The sequence below is a fragment of the Odontomachus brunneus genome, unplaced genomic scaffold, assembly GCF_010583005.1.
Source record: "Odontomachus brunneus isolate Ranch 3 - 2012 unplaced genomic scaffold, Obru_v1 Obru_scaffold_105, whole genome shotgun sequence".
In the NCBI taxonomy this organism is placed as follows: domain Eukaryota; kingdom Metazoa; phylum Arthropoda; class Insecta; order Hymenoptera; family Formicidae; genus Odontomachus; species Odontomachus brunneus.
This window is the reverse complement of record NW_022639555.1, coordinates 1020422-1036457: the sequence shown is the minus strand read 5'-3', so window position 1 is coordinate 1036457 and position 16036 is coordinate 1020422. Positions and strand designations below refer to the sequence as shown.

The window sequence follows — 16036 nt, the reverse complement described above, 5'->3', positions numbered from 1 at the left end:
ATAGAGAGAGAGAGAGAGAGAGAGAGAGAGAGAGAGAGAGTGAGAGTGAGAGGGAAAAAGAGGAGAGAGAAAGAGGGAGCAAGGGAACTCGCGACGGCGGGTGCGACAGAACGACAGAGACGAAGCGTGAGAGCAAAAGCGATATAGATAGATGGAGAGAAAAAGAGAGTGAGCATGAAAGCATGAGGAGGGTAGAAGGGGGGAGGACCGTGAGGATCACGCGTGCGGTTCCTTCGGTTGTTAGGTCGTTGTTATACAGGTTCTTAAAGGTCCCGTCGTCGCTCCGTTTCTCCGTCTCGCTCTCGCACCGCCGCGGTGCGCGCGCAGAGCCTCGACCGGCGTCCGCCAGACGCCGCTGGCGCTGTGGCCGGCCTCGGTCTACGCGAGCGGGCCGCTCAGTCTAATTTGAACCGTCGCGCGCGCCCGACGCGGGGCCACCGACGATCTCTCTCCCTTCCTCCGGCTCTCGCGACACGCGTGACACGCGAGGCGCCTCGTGTGCATGCCGCGTGCGACACACGCGACCCGATCCCCCGTCCGTATCTCGTCCGGAGCCGCGCGACCATCTTTGCGAGAGGAAGCGGTTCGTGTGAGATAGTGACAGTAAAAGAGAGAGAGAGTAAAAAAAGGGAAGTAAAGGGAGCAAGAAATAGGAAGAGAGGGAAAGACAAGAAAGAAAAGGAGTCAAAAAATAGAACGTGTAAAAAGCGTGATAACGTGCGGGTGACAACTCCTAATTACTCTTCGTCTGGTATTTGACTCCTAATTCCTCTTCCTGTGTCGACTTTTCCTCCTCCTCCGTCGCGGATCAACGAGGGTGGCCTGCTCAAAAAGCGGAACTGTGCGCGACGTTACGCATTCGAGAGAGAGAGAGAGTAGTGAGCTGCGGCCGACGAGAGTGAAGTGCGCGCGCGAGAGGGCGGGCGGCCGCATAGCCTCGTGGGTATATTTAAATAGTGTCTCGGCTGGTCAGAGGAAGCCGACGCTTTCTTCGTCTTCGTCGTCGTCGTCGCCGTCGCCGCCGTTGTCGTCGTCGTCGCTGCCGCCGTCGCCGCCGCCGTCGCTGACGTCGTCATCGCTGCCGCCGCCGCTGCTGCCGTCCTCGTATTCCTGTTCCCGTCTCCGACGTCTCGAGGCCTGACTCAACCGCGTCCGTCTCTCCCGCTTTTCCCGCTGCAAACCGACTTGCAACGCGACACCGAGTCTCGAACAGCGCAAGGGGGTGGTGAGGTGGATCGCTCGCGGAATTCCGTTTGCCTCGATGTTGCTGACGGTTCGAAGAGGACCGGCGTCCCAGGCGGTCGTGGGTGTTCCCTCGCGCGAAGTCGTTCATCAGTTCGATTTGCATGTGAACGAACACGTGCGTTATTAGAGGACTACTGCTTCATCGACTGTTAAGCTCCGGGATCATTTGGAATCGTTGAACGGGACTTCCGAGCGAACGATCGACGAGGTTCGGCTTCGGATTGGATCGAAATGATCATGCTGATCGCGTGTCATAATGATCAAGACCTATAAGAGGTTGATGTCAGTTGTCGCGTCCGTCGTAGCCGCCGGTTGGGATCACCTGCGATAATAAACAATATTCCCTTGAAGAGAAAAAAAACAAGATAGAGACTGAGAGAAAGAGAGAGCTAGAGTTAGAAAGTGAGAAAGAGAGAGACAGAAGCGGCCGCATGCTGCGGCACGGCACTGCTGCCTCCGCCGGCACCGAGAATGAAGAGAACGGCATCGCGTAGGATGAAGACTGATGTGGAAGAAGCTCCGACGTCCCACTACCAGTGGTACTACAACACCTCGTGAGACGTTTGAAACGTACATCGACGAAGACAGAGGGGAGCCGACGGGAGTCGATTCGGCGTGCGGGACGGTCGTCGCGCGACAGTCGCTCCGACAGTAAGTGGATAATTGCGAGGAAGCGCGACGGGGAGGCGCGTTCGAAGAGAACACGACTAGTTAACGCAGCGCTCGCGATACCTGCACAGCGGTGAAGGGGCTCGAGCTCGGTGGGAGTCGAGGAGGGGGCGAGAAGCGTGTGTGCCTCTGTGCGAGTCGGGGTGACCGAGGTGTCGACCTCACCCCCGATTACACCATCAACCAGGTTGGATGATGTGGGCGCCTCTGCTTTTGGCCGGGTTCTTAAGCGGCTGGTGGGGCGCACTGACACTCGCTGCGGCACCCCCCGCCATTCGGGACACCCCAGGAGAAACGTACACGGCGAACATCGCCACGAGGCATTATCGTCCACCATCGATTAGCCTTCTGGACGAGACGGTGCGTAAGGTCGTTCCGGGATATCACACGCGAGAATTTCCTGTGTACTCATGGTCCGAGACTCGTTCCGCGCACCGCGACCTTGACAAGATCCCATCGGTCGAGCCGAGCTCGGTGAATCAGGATCCCTCGAAGGAGAGAGGACACTCGCCGGAGAATGACGCGCGACAGACCTCACGGCGCTCGAGCACGACGCACGAGGAGGAGCCGTCCGAAGAAGACCTCGGGTCTCGTGGTATCCCCTTGAGGGACCACGTCCGCGCTTTTCACCCAAAGATGGACGAGTCCGCATTGACTCGCGCGCCTCGTCACTCCTCGACGCAGACACCCTTCGCGTATCCGCCGACGGTCGCGACGGAATCCGCGCGATCGCGGATCGCCAGATCGGTGAAGCAACGACCAAAGAATCGCACGAAGGCGGACTCGCCGCGCGAACAGCGACGTCGCTGCAAGAACAAGGACCGCTGTCGCGGTCAGAATTGGTGTCCCGACGTCGACGTGGGCAATCGTGCTTACCTGGCGCCCACCGTGTTCGAGGGTAAAGCACGCAGCATGTCCTCCCCGAGGAAGCCCGGCTCAAACTACGCGGTGACCTTCGAGGTGAAGCAGGTCTACAAGAGCCAGCCGGGTTTTCAGCCGCTGCAGAAGAACGACAGCGTGCGGCTGCACTTTCGCGACAAATCGGCGCCCGGCAAGTCCACTGCGTGCCACGAGGCTGGTGCCGGTAGCAAGGCCAATAAGCAGCAACAGCAACAGCAGCAACATCAGCAGCAGCGCGATAATTCGAGTGATGTGGTGCGAGCCAATATTAAAAGGGGCAAAGTGTATCTAGTGTTTGTGGATCGCGTGGGACCCAGGAACTTCACGATTCTCGGCGAGCCGGTAATCCGAAGTAAGAAGAACGAACAGGCCGTCCAGGCTGTCGTTCGGCCGGATTACGGTGAGTCCCAGGAATTATGCAAAGTCCGCACCGATACGGTGCCTTCAACGGTGGCGCGATTAAACTAGAACCATAGCGCGATATCGGTATACATATGTTAAAGAGAGTCAAGCCGGTCGATAATCGTAACGAGACTCGGTCGTATGACGCGCCCGGGCCACGAAAGATCAAACCCTAGGAAATCTCTTCGAGATAGGGTCATACTCGCGCGCGTATGCATGGTTCGACATCGTCGCGTGTTAGTTTGCATGTTCGAACGATGATCTTGGCGTTTAACGTAAGTTCCCGTTATCAGTTTTATGAAAGCACGATTTTTCATTGAGAATATCGTACCGAATATCCGTTAGTCCAATATTGTCTTGATCCAATATGATACCGAAAAACTCTTCCTCGTATCTTGCTTCTCATTTGCAAACTCGACTGGAAATTTATCCTATAATTCTGATCAGTTTGATCCCAATCAGTTATCTGGTTTGTACGAGCTGACGTTATCGGGTCCTGGTAAATCATGTAACGTAGCGTGGCAATCAGGACATTATTAATAATAAAAATTATTAATAATTAGAACCCGATAACACGTCAACTTGTATAAAACAAATAACTGATTGGGATCAACATAATCAGGACCACGAGATTAATTTCCAATTGGGAATTACTTGCTAGTCTGATTCACTGCTTCTTATCACCAATAAGAAGTATTCACGACAATTAACTATTATATTTGGCAACATAGCAAAGTTCTTACAGTCGTAAGAAAGCGTAAACAAAAGATCTGTACGCTTTAATTCGTTTTGGCAGAACCAGCCAAAGATATTTCGAAGTATGAATCTCTCACAATCAATTTACGATTTTGAAATTTTGGAAGAGACCAGACGAGTAATTTATGATGGAAAAAGGCACGTGATCCTTAAGCGCATCAAAAATCAATTCTTTTCGGATAACCGTTCTACAAAAGAATGTCGTTCAGATGTCTGAAATTCTTTCGATGATATATCTGGAAAAGAGATGCGGAGGAAGAAATGCCTTGTCAATGAGGCCGATGAGAGGTTACTTAGTCTTTAAATGGGAATTCTCATAGAGCGATAGTTGACACAGCTGGAAGGTCTCGCGGATGCGCGGCGAGTATATTCGGGCGAGGCGAAAGAATTGACGCCGTTCTCAGTGAGTTCCTCCCGGCTTGGAACAAACAAGATCGCACCTATGGAATTTCTCAGTTGCTCGGCTACGGCAATTGTACGTCGCAGGGTGACAGCCTCGATCGATGTGATGACTCGAGGGCACGATCGAGAGCTCGATGCACTCTGTCGAATGGTAGTTGTTTTTCTCATCTTTTTTTTACTTTTTTGCCCTTTTTTTGGTCGATACGCGCCGATGTAGAATTCTCGATCAGCTCCGGGGGATATAGCACGGCAATATCGTTAATACGGGAGGAACGCTCCAATAGACGTTTACATATTTCCCTTTCGCAGACAGCCCCAGCAATATGGCAGCTAACTTATGTAAACGTACGTGAATATTTTAATTTGCACGTGATATAGCGCCCAGCCGCGATGAGTATAGGTAAATTTCGCGTTTAAACTCGCAAGTAACTTTTATCAATTTATAAAATCTGTTTTAAGTATTAATTGAAGTATATGGGCGAAAAATTTCATGGAAATTTAACAGGATTCATTAATCTTAATTCGAATCGTTTTTATTATGATATAAACGTGATAAATTCATAGTTTTTACGGCATTATCTCGGTTCTGATTTTCATCCGTCGCATGATATTTGTGGCCCGATATAATTTTAATCGAGTATAATACCATATGAAATTTACAATATACACAAGCGAGCTGGAAATCCAACAATATCGGAATCGTAATATTTACTTTAATGTAGTCTTAATTGTACAGAATTTGCAATAAACAATTAATTTGTGTGCTATTATCGTCATCATTAACGATATATGACACTCCAAAGTTCAGTAATAAGTAATTAATCAATTAAAGTTAAGTTAAGAAGTTAATAACTTTAACTTAACTTGGTTAATTTTAAATGAGTTAACTTTTAAACTTAAACTAGTTATTTTTAAATGCACATTAACTTTAACTTGTTAACTTTTCTTGTGCAAGTTAAATAATACATTAATATAAAAATCACTTCAAGTTACTTTTACAATATACAATAAAGAAAATAAAAAATAACAAAAAAGATAAAAAATAATATCAGCAGAATTTTGTTTCGTCGTTGTAAATGCCAATGTCCTTTTCTTATATGGAATCTTCACCAGAAAACCAACTCGATATTTTCTTATAAACTACTTTTTTATTATTCCACATAAATTTAATTTGCGATTGAAAGTTAAATATATGGAGAAACGTATAAAGCATACATATATACATTCACGAAGTATAAAATCAAAGGTGTTACAAGCTATTATTTTTAAAACTGAGCGAATATGACATTTTTGTTTTTTATCATTTGGCGTCAAAGGTAGCATTATTTGATAAAGTTAATTTTTTTTCTACGAAGTCGTAAAATAAATTTAAGAATACTTTGATTTTTTAACTTTTTTCTCTCTTTTCTCTCTCTCTCTCGGTCAGCCTATAACAAGTTTAGTTTTATACCCTGTATATTCCTTTGCACAATTGACTTTTAATTTTGATAAGTTTTGCAAGCCATTAACTTTAGACTTAATTTTGTTAAAAAAAAACGACACAATTATCAAATTCTGCTTATATATACATATATATATAAATCGTAAAAGTTTTGAAATTCATCTTGAAGGACTCTCTGTGACACATTGAGAGAAAAGACTGGTAACTATAACAAACTGCATTTAGTTACAGAAATTCATTGAATCCTTAATAACTAATACTAAATATGATAATAATTACCAAATATTTAATAGATCGGGAGTATGACGTAATTGCATTCACAGTAACATCAATTAAATAATTTAGTAATAGTTACTTAATATTAAATATTTAATATGAAATATATTTTAGTTATGAACAGATATTTGATAATTGTTATGAAATTCTTATATCCCATGTAATAAAAGATTCAGTAGGTACGAGTTCTATTTTGTTATGAGTATAAGTATGTTTTGTTGCAGCACAACGAAAAATTCATTCATTTGCAGCTATTACATCGTTTCAATATCTATTATTACAGATGGTTGGTTGAACCTACCAAAAATTTTGTAACTACTACAAAATCGCTTATTTTGCTCAACTATTCAATAAGTTTTATTTACCAAATATATTCTGGAAGCAAATAAATTTTACTTCTGTCAAATAAATAATTTATTTTACAAAACTAAATTAATTAATAAGTATTGCCATAGCTTTGGCCCGCTATATTTACGTCTACCATTTAGTAATAGTAACCAAATTTTGATATTTATTAAATTCTTCTCTCAGTACACATATGAAATTCTCGAACCCTTCCGATCGGAAGACCCCGACGATCCCGTAAAAGATTAGTTCTTCCTTATCATATTTATCATTTGCAATTTAGCATTACTGATAATTTACCACCACTGCTACTCAAGCGAATCTCAAGGACATCAAGATCACCAGTGCGAAACGTTCGAGTCTGCTGGATTCTCGTTGTTCAAATGAACTTGCGCGCAAAGAGGCGTTCTGTGGACAATCGGGACGCGCGGCGTCGCTTATATTTAAACCGCTACGTGAAAGAGAGAGAGTCGCGCGAGTCCGCGGCGCGTCGCGTCGCGTTGCATTGCGTCGCGTCGCGTCGCGGCGCGATGCGTCGCGTCGCTCTAGCTTACGCTGAGCGGACGACGCCTTCCTCTTCTCCTTCGTACTCACGCGACCGCTCGTAATCGCCGATTAGTAGTACGCGACGTCGCCCTCCTCATCGCCGTGGCGTCGCGCCGCGTCGCGTCGGTGTGTAACGAGCGTGAGTTTTTGAAGGTGGTCCAATTTGCCGGCGGTTCAATGCGCTTCCACCTCTCCGTTCTCCCCGCGGCGTCACCGACCACTACTAGGCGTCCCCGTCCCTCTCCACTTGGACTGTAGTAACTGCGCGACGACTGCTCGATGACTTTACCGCTTGACTCGCGCGCGACGACTTTCCGCGGTCGATTTATCGCGCCAAACGTGACGAATGACGAGCGCAGCGGTGCTCCCGCAAAAGAAAAACAGAGAGACGGAGACCATTTCCGTAATGTCGAGCGGTTTCCGAACTGTTCCGATCGTGCACCCCAGCTCCTCCGGGATCATGCCTCGCAGTTAATTAACTCATTAGCGCTCGACTCCGTGAAGAATACGTGTTTAAACGGCGCCCGCAACCCGCTAATCGCTTCGTTGGCAAATAAGTCAAGCACGAAGTGTATAACTTCGGTCGCCGCGAGAAGTACTAACGGGTTAATGCCTCGAAGCTACGACAACCGATTCATTCCGCGACGTCGAAGTAGGGAGGAGGGCGGGAGAGGCGTGTTACGTGTTCGGATGCGCGGTATTTGCATCTCTAAGGGCCGCGAGACGCCCGAGGCGTAAGGTCTATCCGATTCTAGAGGCAATCAAATATTAGAATAAGGCATTAGAAACAAGAAACAGATATATAGATTTAACCCCGCGTGCGCGCGCGTACGACCGGGGTATAGAATCTTTCAGGTATCTGCTACATCAGGATTCGCGTGTATTAACGCATTGTTGACCGATCGCGGGAAAGCTCGCGTTTTCCTTAGTCGAACATTGTTGGCCGGCAAGTCGCCTCGCGTTCCGATGCTTTTGGAAAAACAAATAACAGCCGGGAACGGACGACATTGAAAACAGTCTACGATTGAATAGATGAGTTCTGTATTGAATTATGCTATTATTGCTATGGCGGCTGTAGTGAATTTTTAGTCGAATATAATTCGCTCGAATTCATCGTCGCGAATAGCACCTCGGGTATAGCTTCAAATTGTACGCCCAACGAAAAGTGAGATAAAAGGCCAATGAAACGTTGTGATTTTTTTATATATCTCTATTTCAATTTTAATGTATTTGACCACAAACATTCTTTCGCTAATTCCTCTGTGAAAATTGTTAAAAAGCGAAATGTAAATATGAGAAGCTTTTTAAAAACTTCGACGGGTGTTTTATCGATATCCTATAAAGTAAAACTTTGTTTCTGATAAAATATGCCCTTTCATATGTAATGTAAAAAAATCATTTTAAACGTAAAAAACATTCAACTGTGCATAATTCATGCGAAACAAGATTAATATTGCACTCAATCATCTTTTAATTTTATATTATAGTGGTTCTCGCCACATTCCACGTAATTATTAGTGTCTTTTTATCTGACAATTCATCAGAACCTGAATCTAAATAAACTCGCACAGATTTTCATACATAATTACGTCCTATATCTGTATATAACATACATAATTAGTGAAGCATGTCACACCTGTTACATATGAGGCTTTTTGTTATTTCCGTAATGCTGTAATTTACCGATGGAGCAAATTGCCTATTCATAAAATGTTAAAGATAGATAGCGAATTAGTGCAAATGTTAATGAAATTAAAGAGTCATTTTTATCTCACGTACATCATAATATCTGGATATTATAAACTTTTTCTAATTAAAATATAAATTTGCAGACAACTCGCCTTGAACATATCATGCAACATTAAAAAATTCATTTTCGATATATCTGATAGTGATGCAACATTAATGTTGTACTATCTATGTCCTGACTGGAGACACGCTAAGACACGTCGGAATACATTATTTCTGCATCGTTTCCACGTTTAATTTTCGAGAAAAAGATGGTACGTTTTGATAACTAAAGCGTATAATTTTACCTTCGATATTCTGCACTAACTATGATAGACATATGCATGTTGAAAAAGATATTGTAATAAAAATTCACCAACATTTTTGTAACCTTGAATCATATTATCGAATTATTGAATCATATTATCATATTATTGAATTTTCTCGAGATATACTCGAAAAAGATATTGTAATAAAAATTCACAAACATTTTTGTAATCTTGAATCAGAAATTATGACCGAAATTATTATATATTTCGACTCTGATTAGCCAGGAAGATATTCCTGGATATCGTTCTGATATTACTATACATTTAGTTAAAAATGTTGTGCGTGTGATTTTTCACTGCAACATTATTGTAATTACTTTAATGTTGTTTATACCATATATATTAAAATTTACTATTATATATTATTACTCTTATTATTACTTATATTTACTATTACTATTTTTATAGAAATTAATTATTACAATGTTAATATAATCAAACTGTACAAAAAACATTGCTTCTTAAATATAATTAAATGAAATAAAATGCAATAAAATATAATTTTATTGTAAAACTTTTACTGTACAATTTTTCTCCGTATATAGTAATTCTATATGACAACTATTTCGAAAATGATACAGGTGTATTAATATCTACCCATATGGCTACATTCTTGCTGTATTCAAATAAGCAGATATTAATGCACTCGGCTCTACAGCGAGACAGTTGTAATGTTTCAGTAAAATTATACTTCGGGAAATTGTCTCGCGGTATTTGGATTTCGGTGTTATGGCTTTTGTCCCATCTTCGAAATACTGGTGCACTTTTTCGGTTAAGGCAAACGCATGCGTTTGAATGCTACGTCTGGAAGGTCAGATTGCTTAAAAATCGTACTTGTTCTTTCAAAATTTTTTATGAAAAACTGTATGAATATGTGAAAGTGTTATTTTGACGTGTTATTTATACAACATATAAAGAGAAGAAAAATATAATTTTGATGATCAAATATTCAATATAAGTATATGGTACGTGTAGTTAAAATATATTTTGTTTTTCTTTTCAAGGTCGTCATTTTTTTAATATTTTGTAGCATCTTGACTCTCGGTGATTCAATTAAGCTGAATTTTAAGTAGAAAATTTCCGTAAGTTTGTCGTTATCGTGTGAATCACTATAATAGAAATTGAGTAAAAGTTAACAAAATTGCAAACATTTTAATAGAATATTATTAAATTTTGTTCTTTTATAGTAAAAAAATTAATATTTCAAAATTAAATATTTTCACGAGTTTATCAGTGGTTCACACGATAACGACAAGCTTACAGAAACCTTCTACCTAAAATTCAGCTTAATTGAACCGAGAGTCAAGATATTACTGCAAAATGACGACCTTGAAAAGAAAAACCAAATATATTTTAACCGCATGTACCATACACCTACATTGAGTATTTGATCGTCAAAATTATATTTTTCTTTTCTTTATATGTTGTATAAATACACGTCACAAAATAACACTTTCGCATATTCATTCAGTTTGTCATAAAAAATTATGAAAGCACGATTTTCAGGCAGTCTGACCCTCCAGTCCCCTTAATTGCGTCGGCGCAATTGCGGCGCGGGTGAGGGAACGATTCGCGATTTGATTTACTTCAAACGCTCCGTACACGGAAAAGTAGAAAGCCGTCGGCAGCGGCGACGACAAATTCCGCGCGGGCATTGGAGGATGACGGGGTCGCAGGCTTGCAAATTTTCTTCTTATCTTGAACCTCGTAGTGACGGAACGTAAGCGGTAATCGTGAGCGCGCGCTCCTTGGTCCCACCTGTCCTTAACAGTTAACAAGCGGCGCGTAATCGCGACAGACAAGCCAGAGCAAGCGAGCCACACGCGCTCGATCCGCGACGTTAACGGAATAAGAGGCATTAATAAAATGCAATAGTTGGCGGCCACGATTACGACATTGACAGGCTGTCCACGATGTGTGCGTCTTCGCACACGAAGAATTCTTCGCGAATTTCCCGATGAATACGGACAGGTATGGATCGATGAACTTTCTACGCGCGCGCGGGTGGCCTTAGTCCTTCCCTTCCCGTTAGTCTACGTTTCAAACAGAAACCTGTTATCAAAATGGCATATTGCGTTTGGTAGATTGAATTAACAACAATCCTTTGGTTATTGACGAGATTTAGTCTTGTTAATTTTTTAATCTAAGGGAATGACACTTGCACATACTAATACTTGCTAATACTAAAATGCTAATTACTTAAAAGCGTTTCCGTTGGACTCTGCAGTGGTAATTGCTATTCAAATTATTTGCCGATATTCTTCTCCCGCCGATGATTACTGTAGACCACTGATAATAAGAGTTTTAGATCACAATCTGCGACTACGTAACAATATTCTTCATGATTCTTTATTTAAAACCAAATAAATTTTTTCCTCGGCAGAAATCCTATTTGATATTTTGATATTTGCTGTTCGTAACTGAAGCGCGAAAAAGCACTAAAGAATAGTCTTTGATACAATTAAGTGATAATCGACTTGAGATCACTTGAGGAATTCACCGTCGAGAGAAAGTACATGTGTGCATACATATGTATGTAGAACACCCGGTAGATGCGCGGAAGAGGTCGGGTCAAGCTGCTACCGAGACTGGCTCTTGATGAAACAGATAATGAGTTACTGGCGTAATCGATACGGACGCTCGCATAGAGATAAGCCGACACGCTGTGATCGTACACATCCAATTGAAAAGTGCACCGCGCGCACAGCTTCTCATGCTCGTCGCGTAACGAGCATTTATCCTAGAAACGTCAAGTGCTAAAAGGAAAAAGCCGGGAAACGAAAGTCAAAAAAGAGAAACCGGTTACCGACCGATCTGATTCCTCGCGCGGTTCTTAATTGCAACGCGTAGGTTAGGGAGATAAGTCGCTGATCGACGGGTTAAATCGACGAATCGATTCCCAAAATCCGTCCATGTCGAACTCCGTGTATCGCGTCATATTAGTTTCCAGGAGTGGCAACGACCGCAAACGCAGACTTGAAGACTCTTTGGATGCAGGCAGATATATGTTCTCGAGTACCTTGTTAGACGACGTCTCGTGATTATCGCGGGATATCGATTTTCACGAGCGTCGTTTTAATTAGCTCGCGTAAACGCCGCGCGAACAACGCTCATCAGGATCGATCGTTTCGCCCAAGTTTCGGCGAGATAAGCGAATCTAGCCGAGAAAACAAGCGTGAGACCCTTTGACGTGTCCGGAAACTACGGCTGATTTCGCGTCCTTGTCGTTAGTGTTTCCGTCGTCTTCGTTGTCCTCCACCTCATCATCACCCATCTCTTCCACGACGAGAGAGACAGAGGAGGGAGAGAACGATAGGGAGAGATGGAGAGGCCGGGAGAGAGCAGTAGAATGAGAGAGGGAGAGGCAAGAGAGAGAGAGAGAGAGCTCATAACTGTTGCGCTCGTTTACTTAACGCCTACCAGCCTCGTGCGGGTATTACATCTACCTCGACGGTGGATCGAAAGTTTTCGCGACTTATCCCATTATCGTTCCCGAAGGTGTCGCGATCCTGACGGAATACGAAAGGGAGCGTCGAAGGACACGGGGCTGGCTTACACGGAAGATTGAAGGAATGTTGTCTGCGGTGCGTCCGAGTGTGTCCTTGGAGAAAAACTGCTTGAAAAAATAATTCTACATTCTTATTCAACGTTGACTGTGTTGTAGACCGATCGTCGCCATAATATTGCCGCGTCTCGCCAATTTACATATGAAACGTATAACCTCAATTTCATACAATTGGCTACATAGCTAATAGGAAGCTAATGAAACAAGCTAACTAATATAGGTATCGAACAGTGAAAGAGATTGATTGAATTAACATGACAGTGGCAGAACTGAACCCGTTTTACTTGAAGGAAACAGAATTTTTTGTTCTTATAGGCCACATTCGATTCTCAAGATTCAGAAAACATGTTTCTTTCAATCAAAACGTATTCAGTTGTGTCATTGTCACGTTAATCCAACCAATCTTGTTTCTCCATGCGTGAATTGCATTTATTTGCCGTATATTTGGTATTTTAAACTTGACTTGAACACGGGAATGATGAGAAGAAATCAGCGTGACATAGTCAGCATGTTGAATAATTATATAAACATGAAAATAATAATAACACTGGCGAACAGATAATTTGTCATGTAGAAATTCTCGTATGTTTATGTATTTTTATATATAGAATTAGAAAATAAATTCACAATTTTTTCATCAGAGAGAGAACGGTGATTTGAGATTTAACATATTGTATATGGGACATTATAATTCGCAATTTCGATTTAACTCAAAATTTTTTATATTCAAGTATTACTAATATTAAATATCTTTCATGAAAGATTCCTCCATTTAAACAATATATTTGTCAATTAAAATTATAATTGATTGCCATACTTGAAAACTTTATAGAATACTAACTTTTTTCTGCAATACTTACATCATATTGTTGGCACAGAATTACGAATGCTCTCATATTATGAAAGTATGTGTAAGAATTGACGCATTGCTCAATATATGACGACAACGATAAAATTTTCAAAATTGACCTTTCGAACATTCAGTTAGTGCAAATATTTATTTAATACAACGGTTTTGCAGCTTATATATTTCGAACGTGTGCTTGCTGCGCTTAAGAAAAATTCAAAGAATATCGCTGTACTTTTACAGCTAAATTTAGTAAAAATATACAAAAAAATTTCTATATATACATGGTTATATTTTCCGTTAAATGTAGTAAAACAAAGCAACACATATTTACACAATATCTACATGTACAAGATATTGGAATAAGAATAATTTGATCATGTCACTACCTATCCTTTCAACGATCGCTTTCACACGTTATCGACATTCTTGGAGTTCGACATCTACTTTGACATTTCCTTAAGATTAATGGCTTTTCCTCTTTCATATAATTTTTCTCTATTGAGGACACTGTATAATAAAAACTAATACCACATTTTTTATTTTTAAAAGTTATTATAATCCAAATACAACAGAAAAACACTGACTTCTATGTTTTAAATTAGATAATCTATATTTGTATATGTAGAAAAAATTAATTTTCTTGAAACTTAACAATTATATCACTAAGAAAATCCTAGATGTAATAGCAAAATATCTGTTTACGTTTTTTAATTTAGCATAAAAAGTACTATCTAGATCAGAGTTTTTTTACGGGTCGCTACCCTTTAGTGGGTCGCGAAATAAATAAAATGGATCGCGACGAACAGAGAAATTATAAAAAAATTGTTTGAAAAAATACGGCTTATAAAAAAACTTTTTACAATTTTTTTACACTTTTTAAAATTTCAATTAAACTTTTTTTAATATTCTCTGGAGACCCGCTTTTTTTACTATTCATAATAAATATGCGAAAATAATTAGTAATGAATAAGTGAATATAATAATTCAAAGGTAAAGTTTGTATCTTTAATTTGTCACATATGTATTAAATCACAATACAAAATACAGTTCTTATAGTGAGTCACAGTTAAAAAAGTATAGAAAACAATCTTCTTACTAACTAAAGACAATAATTCTAATAATACATCAATTTTTTAGTACTATCTGTTTTATAACTATTTTAACTACCTATTTATAATTACACTTAATAAAAACACATATAACTAAACAAACTTGAATTGTTTATTTTACAACAATATCTTAATTTAATTATTTGGTTTTTAAAAATTTTAAGAAACATCAAAATGTCAATAACATTGTGTCTAATGACGCATTAAATCTAAAAACAATATCGTTTTTATGAAATTGATTGAAATAATATCTTTAAAATCTAAATATCTTTAAACGCGTAACTATTTTACATTAAAACACGAATATATAACCACAGTTTAAATTGGTATTTCATCGTCTCTAAAGACGGTGGAACAAAAGTTGCGCTCAGTGCAATTTTTTAGCACCACTTTTGTCAGTAGAACATTAAGCACTGAGGACACGTGAACTGATTTTCACAGTGGAGCAATAAAATTGCTCTTAGTGCGCTTGCTTTCCCGGTAGGAAACGCTATAAATGTTTTTCAGATGTACCAAGTGTTTTTAGGTCACGGTTCTCGATATCACTGTCTAGCCGGCAGCCGATAGTTGGACTGCACGTAGCAGCCAAGTCGTAAAACCAATCTCAAAACACGATCACGGTCGCGGAGTTTTAACTGCAACGGTACGTTCAACGGTCTGGTTTCCTCAAAAATCGACACTCTACAGAGATAACGCAGTCGATAAATGACGAAATACACGATCAAAGAAACGAAACTGTCACTCCGCAAAACTGTTTATCTTTAGGACTACATAAATCACGTTCGGCTGAGACTGCGCGAGATCTCTCGTCCGTCGACTTTTCCAATCCCGAAAAGCAGCCCCGTACATTTTAGTCCCTCCTCTGTATTCTTCGTTAAGTAGATTGATCATGCGCGAGTACGGCGGGAAATAATTGAATCTTCTCGACGGCTTTTCGAATCTCCGTAATCTTTGCAATCTCGTCGAGACGACCGTCGTTGACGAAATAAGCATATATATCGGCTCTTTTTTCACGGATATGTATCTTCCTACCGTTCGTTCCGACGGAGCGACGGTTCGTTAATCGCGTGACGCGCTAATTAGCCGGCGCACTAATTACGAGTGAATCCTCGGCGAAGCGATAGAGCGCGTTGACGCGGTCGCGATCTGTCTTTTTTCCTTGCATTTTTTTTTTCAAGAAAGGGCTAATTAGCAACGCGCGGTCATTAGTATCGACCGATACGACGAGTCGCGCGACGCGAGTCAGCAGGCTTTTTGTCGCCCTGTCGGAGACGGTTGTTACACCCATAGGTGACATACGTTAATTATGGACATCCACTTATTGGTATATAATACACACATTATAATCAATCAAATGACTGACGCTCGCGAAAATATCAAGCAACCTATATGATGCATCAGATTGCAAGAGCCAGTTCGCAGGTCTCTCTCTCTCTCTCTCTCTCTCTCTCTCTCTCTCTCTCTCTCTCTCTC

At 41.1% G+C, this 16036-nt stretch overlaps 1 protein-coding gene across 4 annotated transcripts in view; it reads left to right on the top strand.

Moving 5' to 3' along the window:
- Positions 1-415: 415 nt before the first annotated feature.
- Positions 416-16036, top strand: part of LOC116849070 (protein vein) — a 934475-nt gene continuing 918854 nt past the window's right edge. For all 4 annotated transcript variants that reach the window (XR_004379067.1, XR_004379068.1, XM_032825856.1 and 1 more), the window contains exon 1: positions 416-3214. Coding sequence is in view for 2 of the 4 variants with exons in the window: in XM_032825856.1 (XP_032681747.1) it covers positions 2107-3214 (1108 nt within the window). In the remaining 2 variants the exon portion in view is untranslated. The remainder of the gene's footprint in view (positions 3215-16036) is intronic.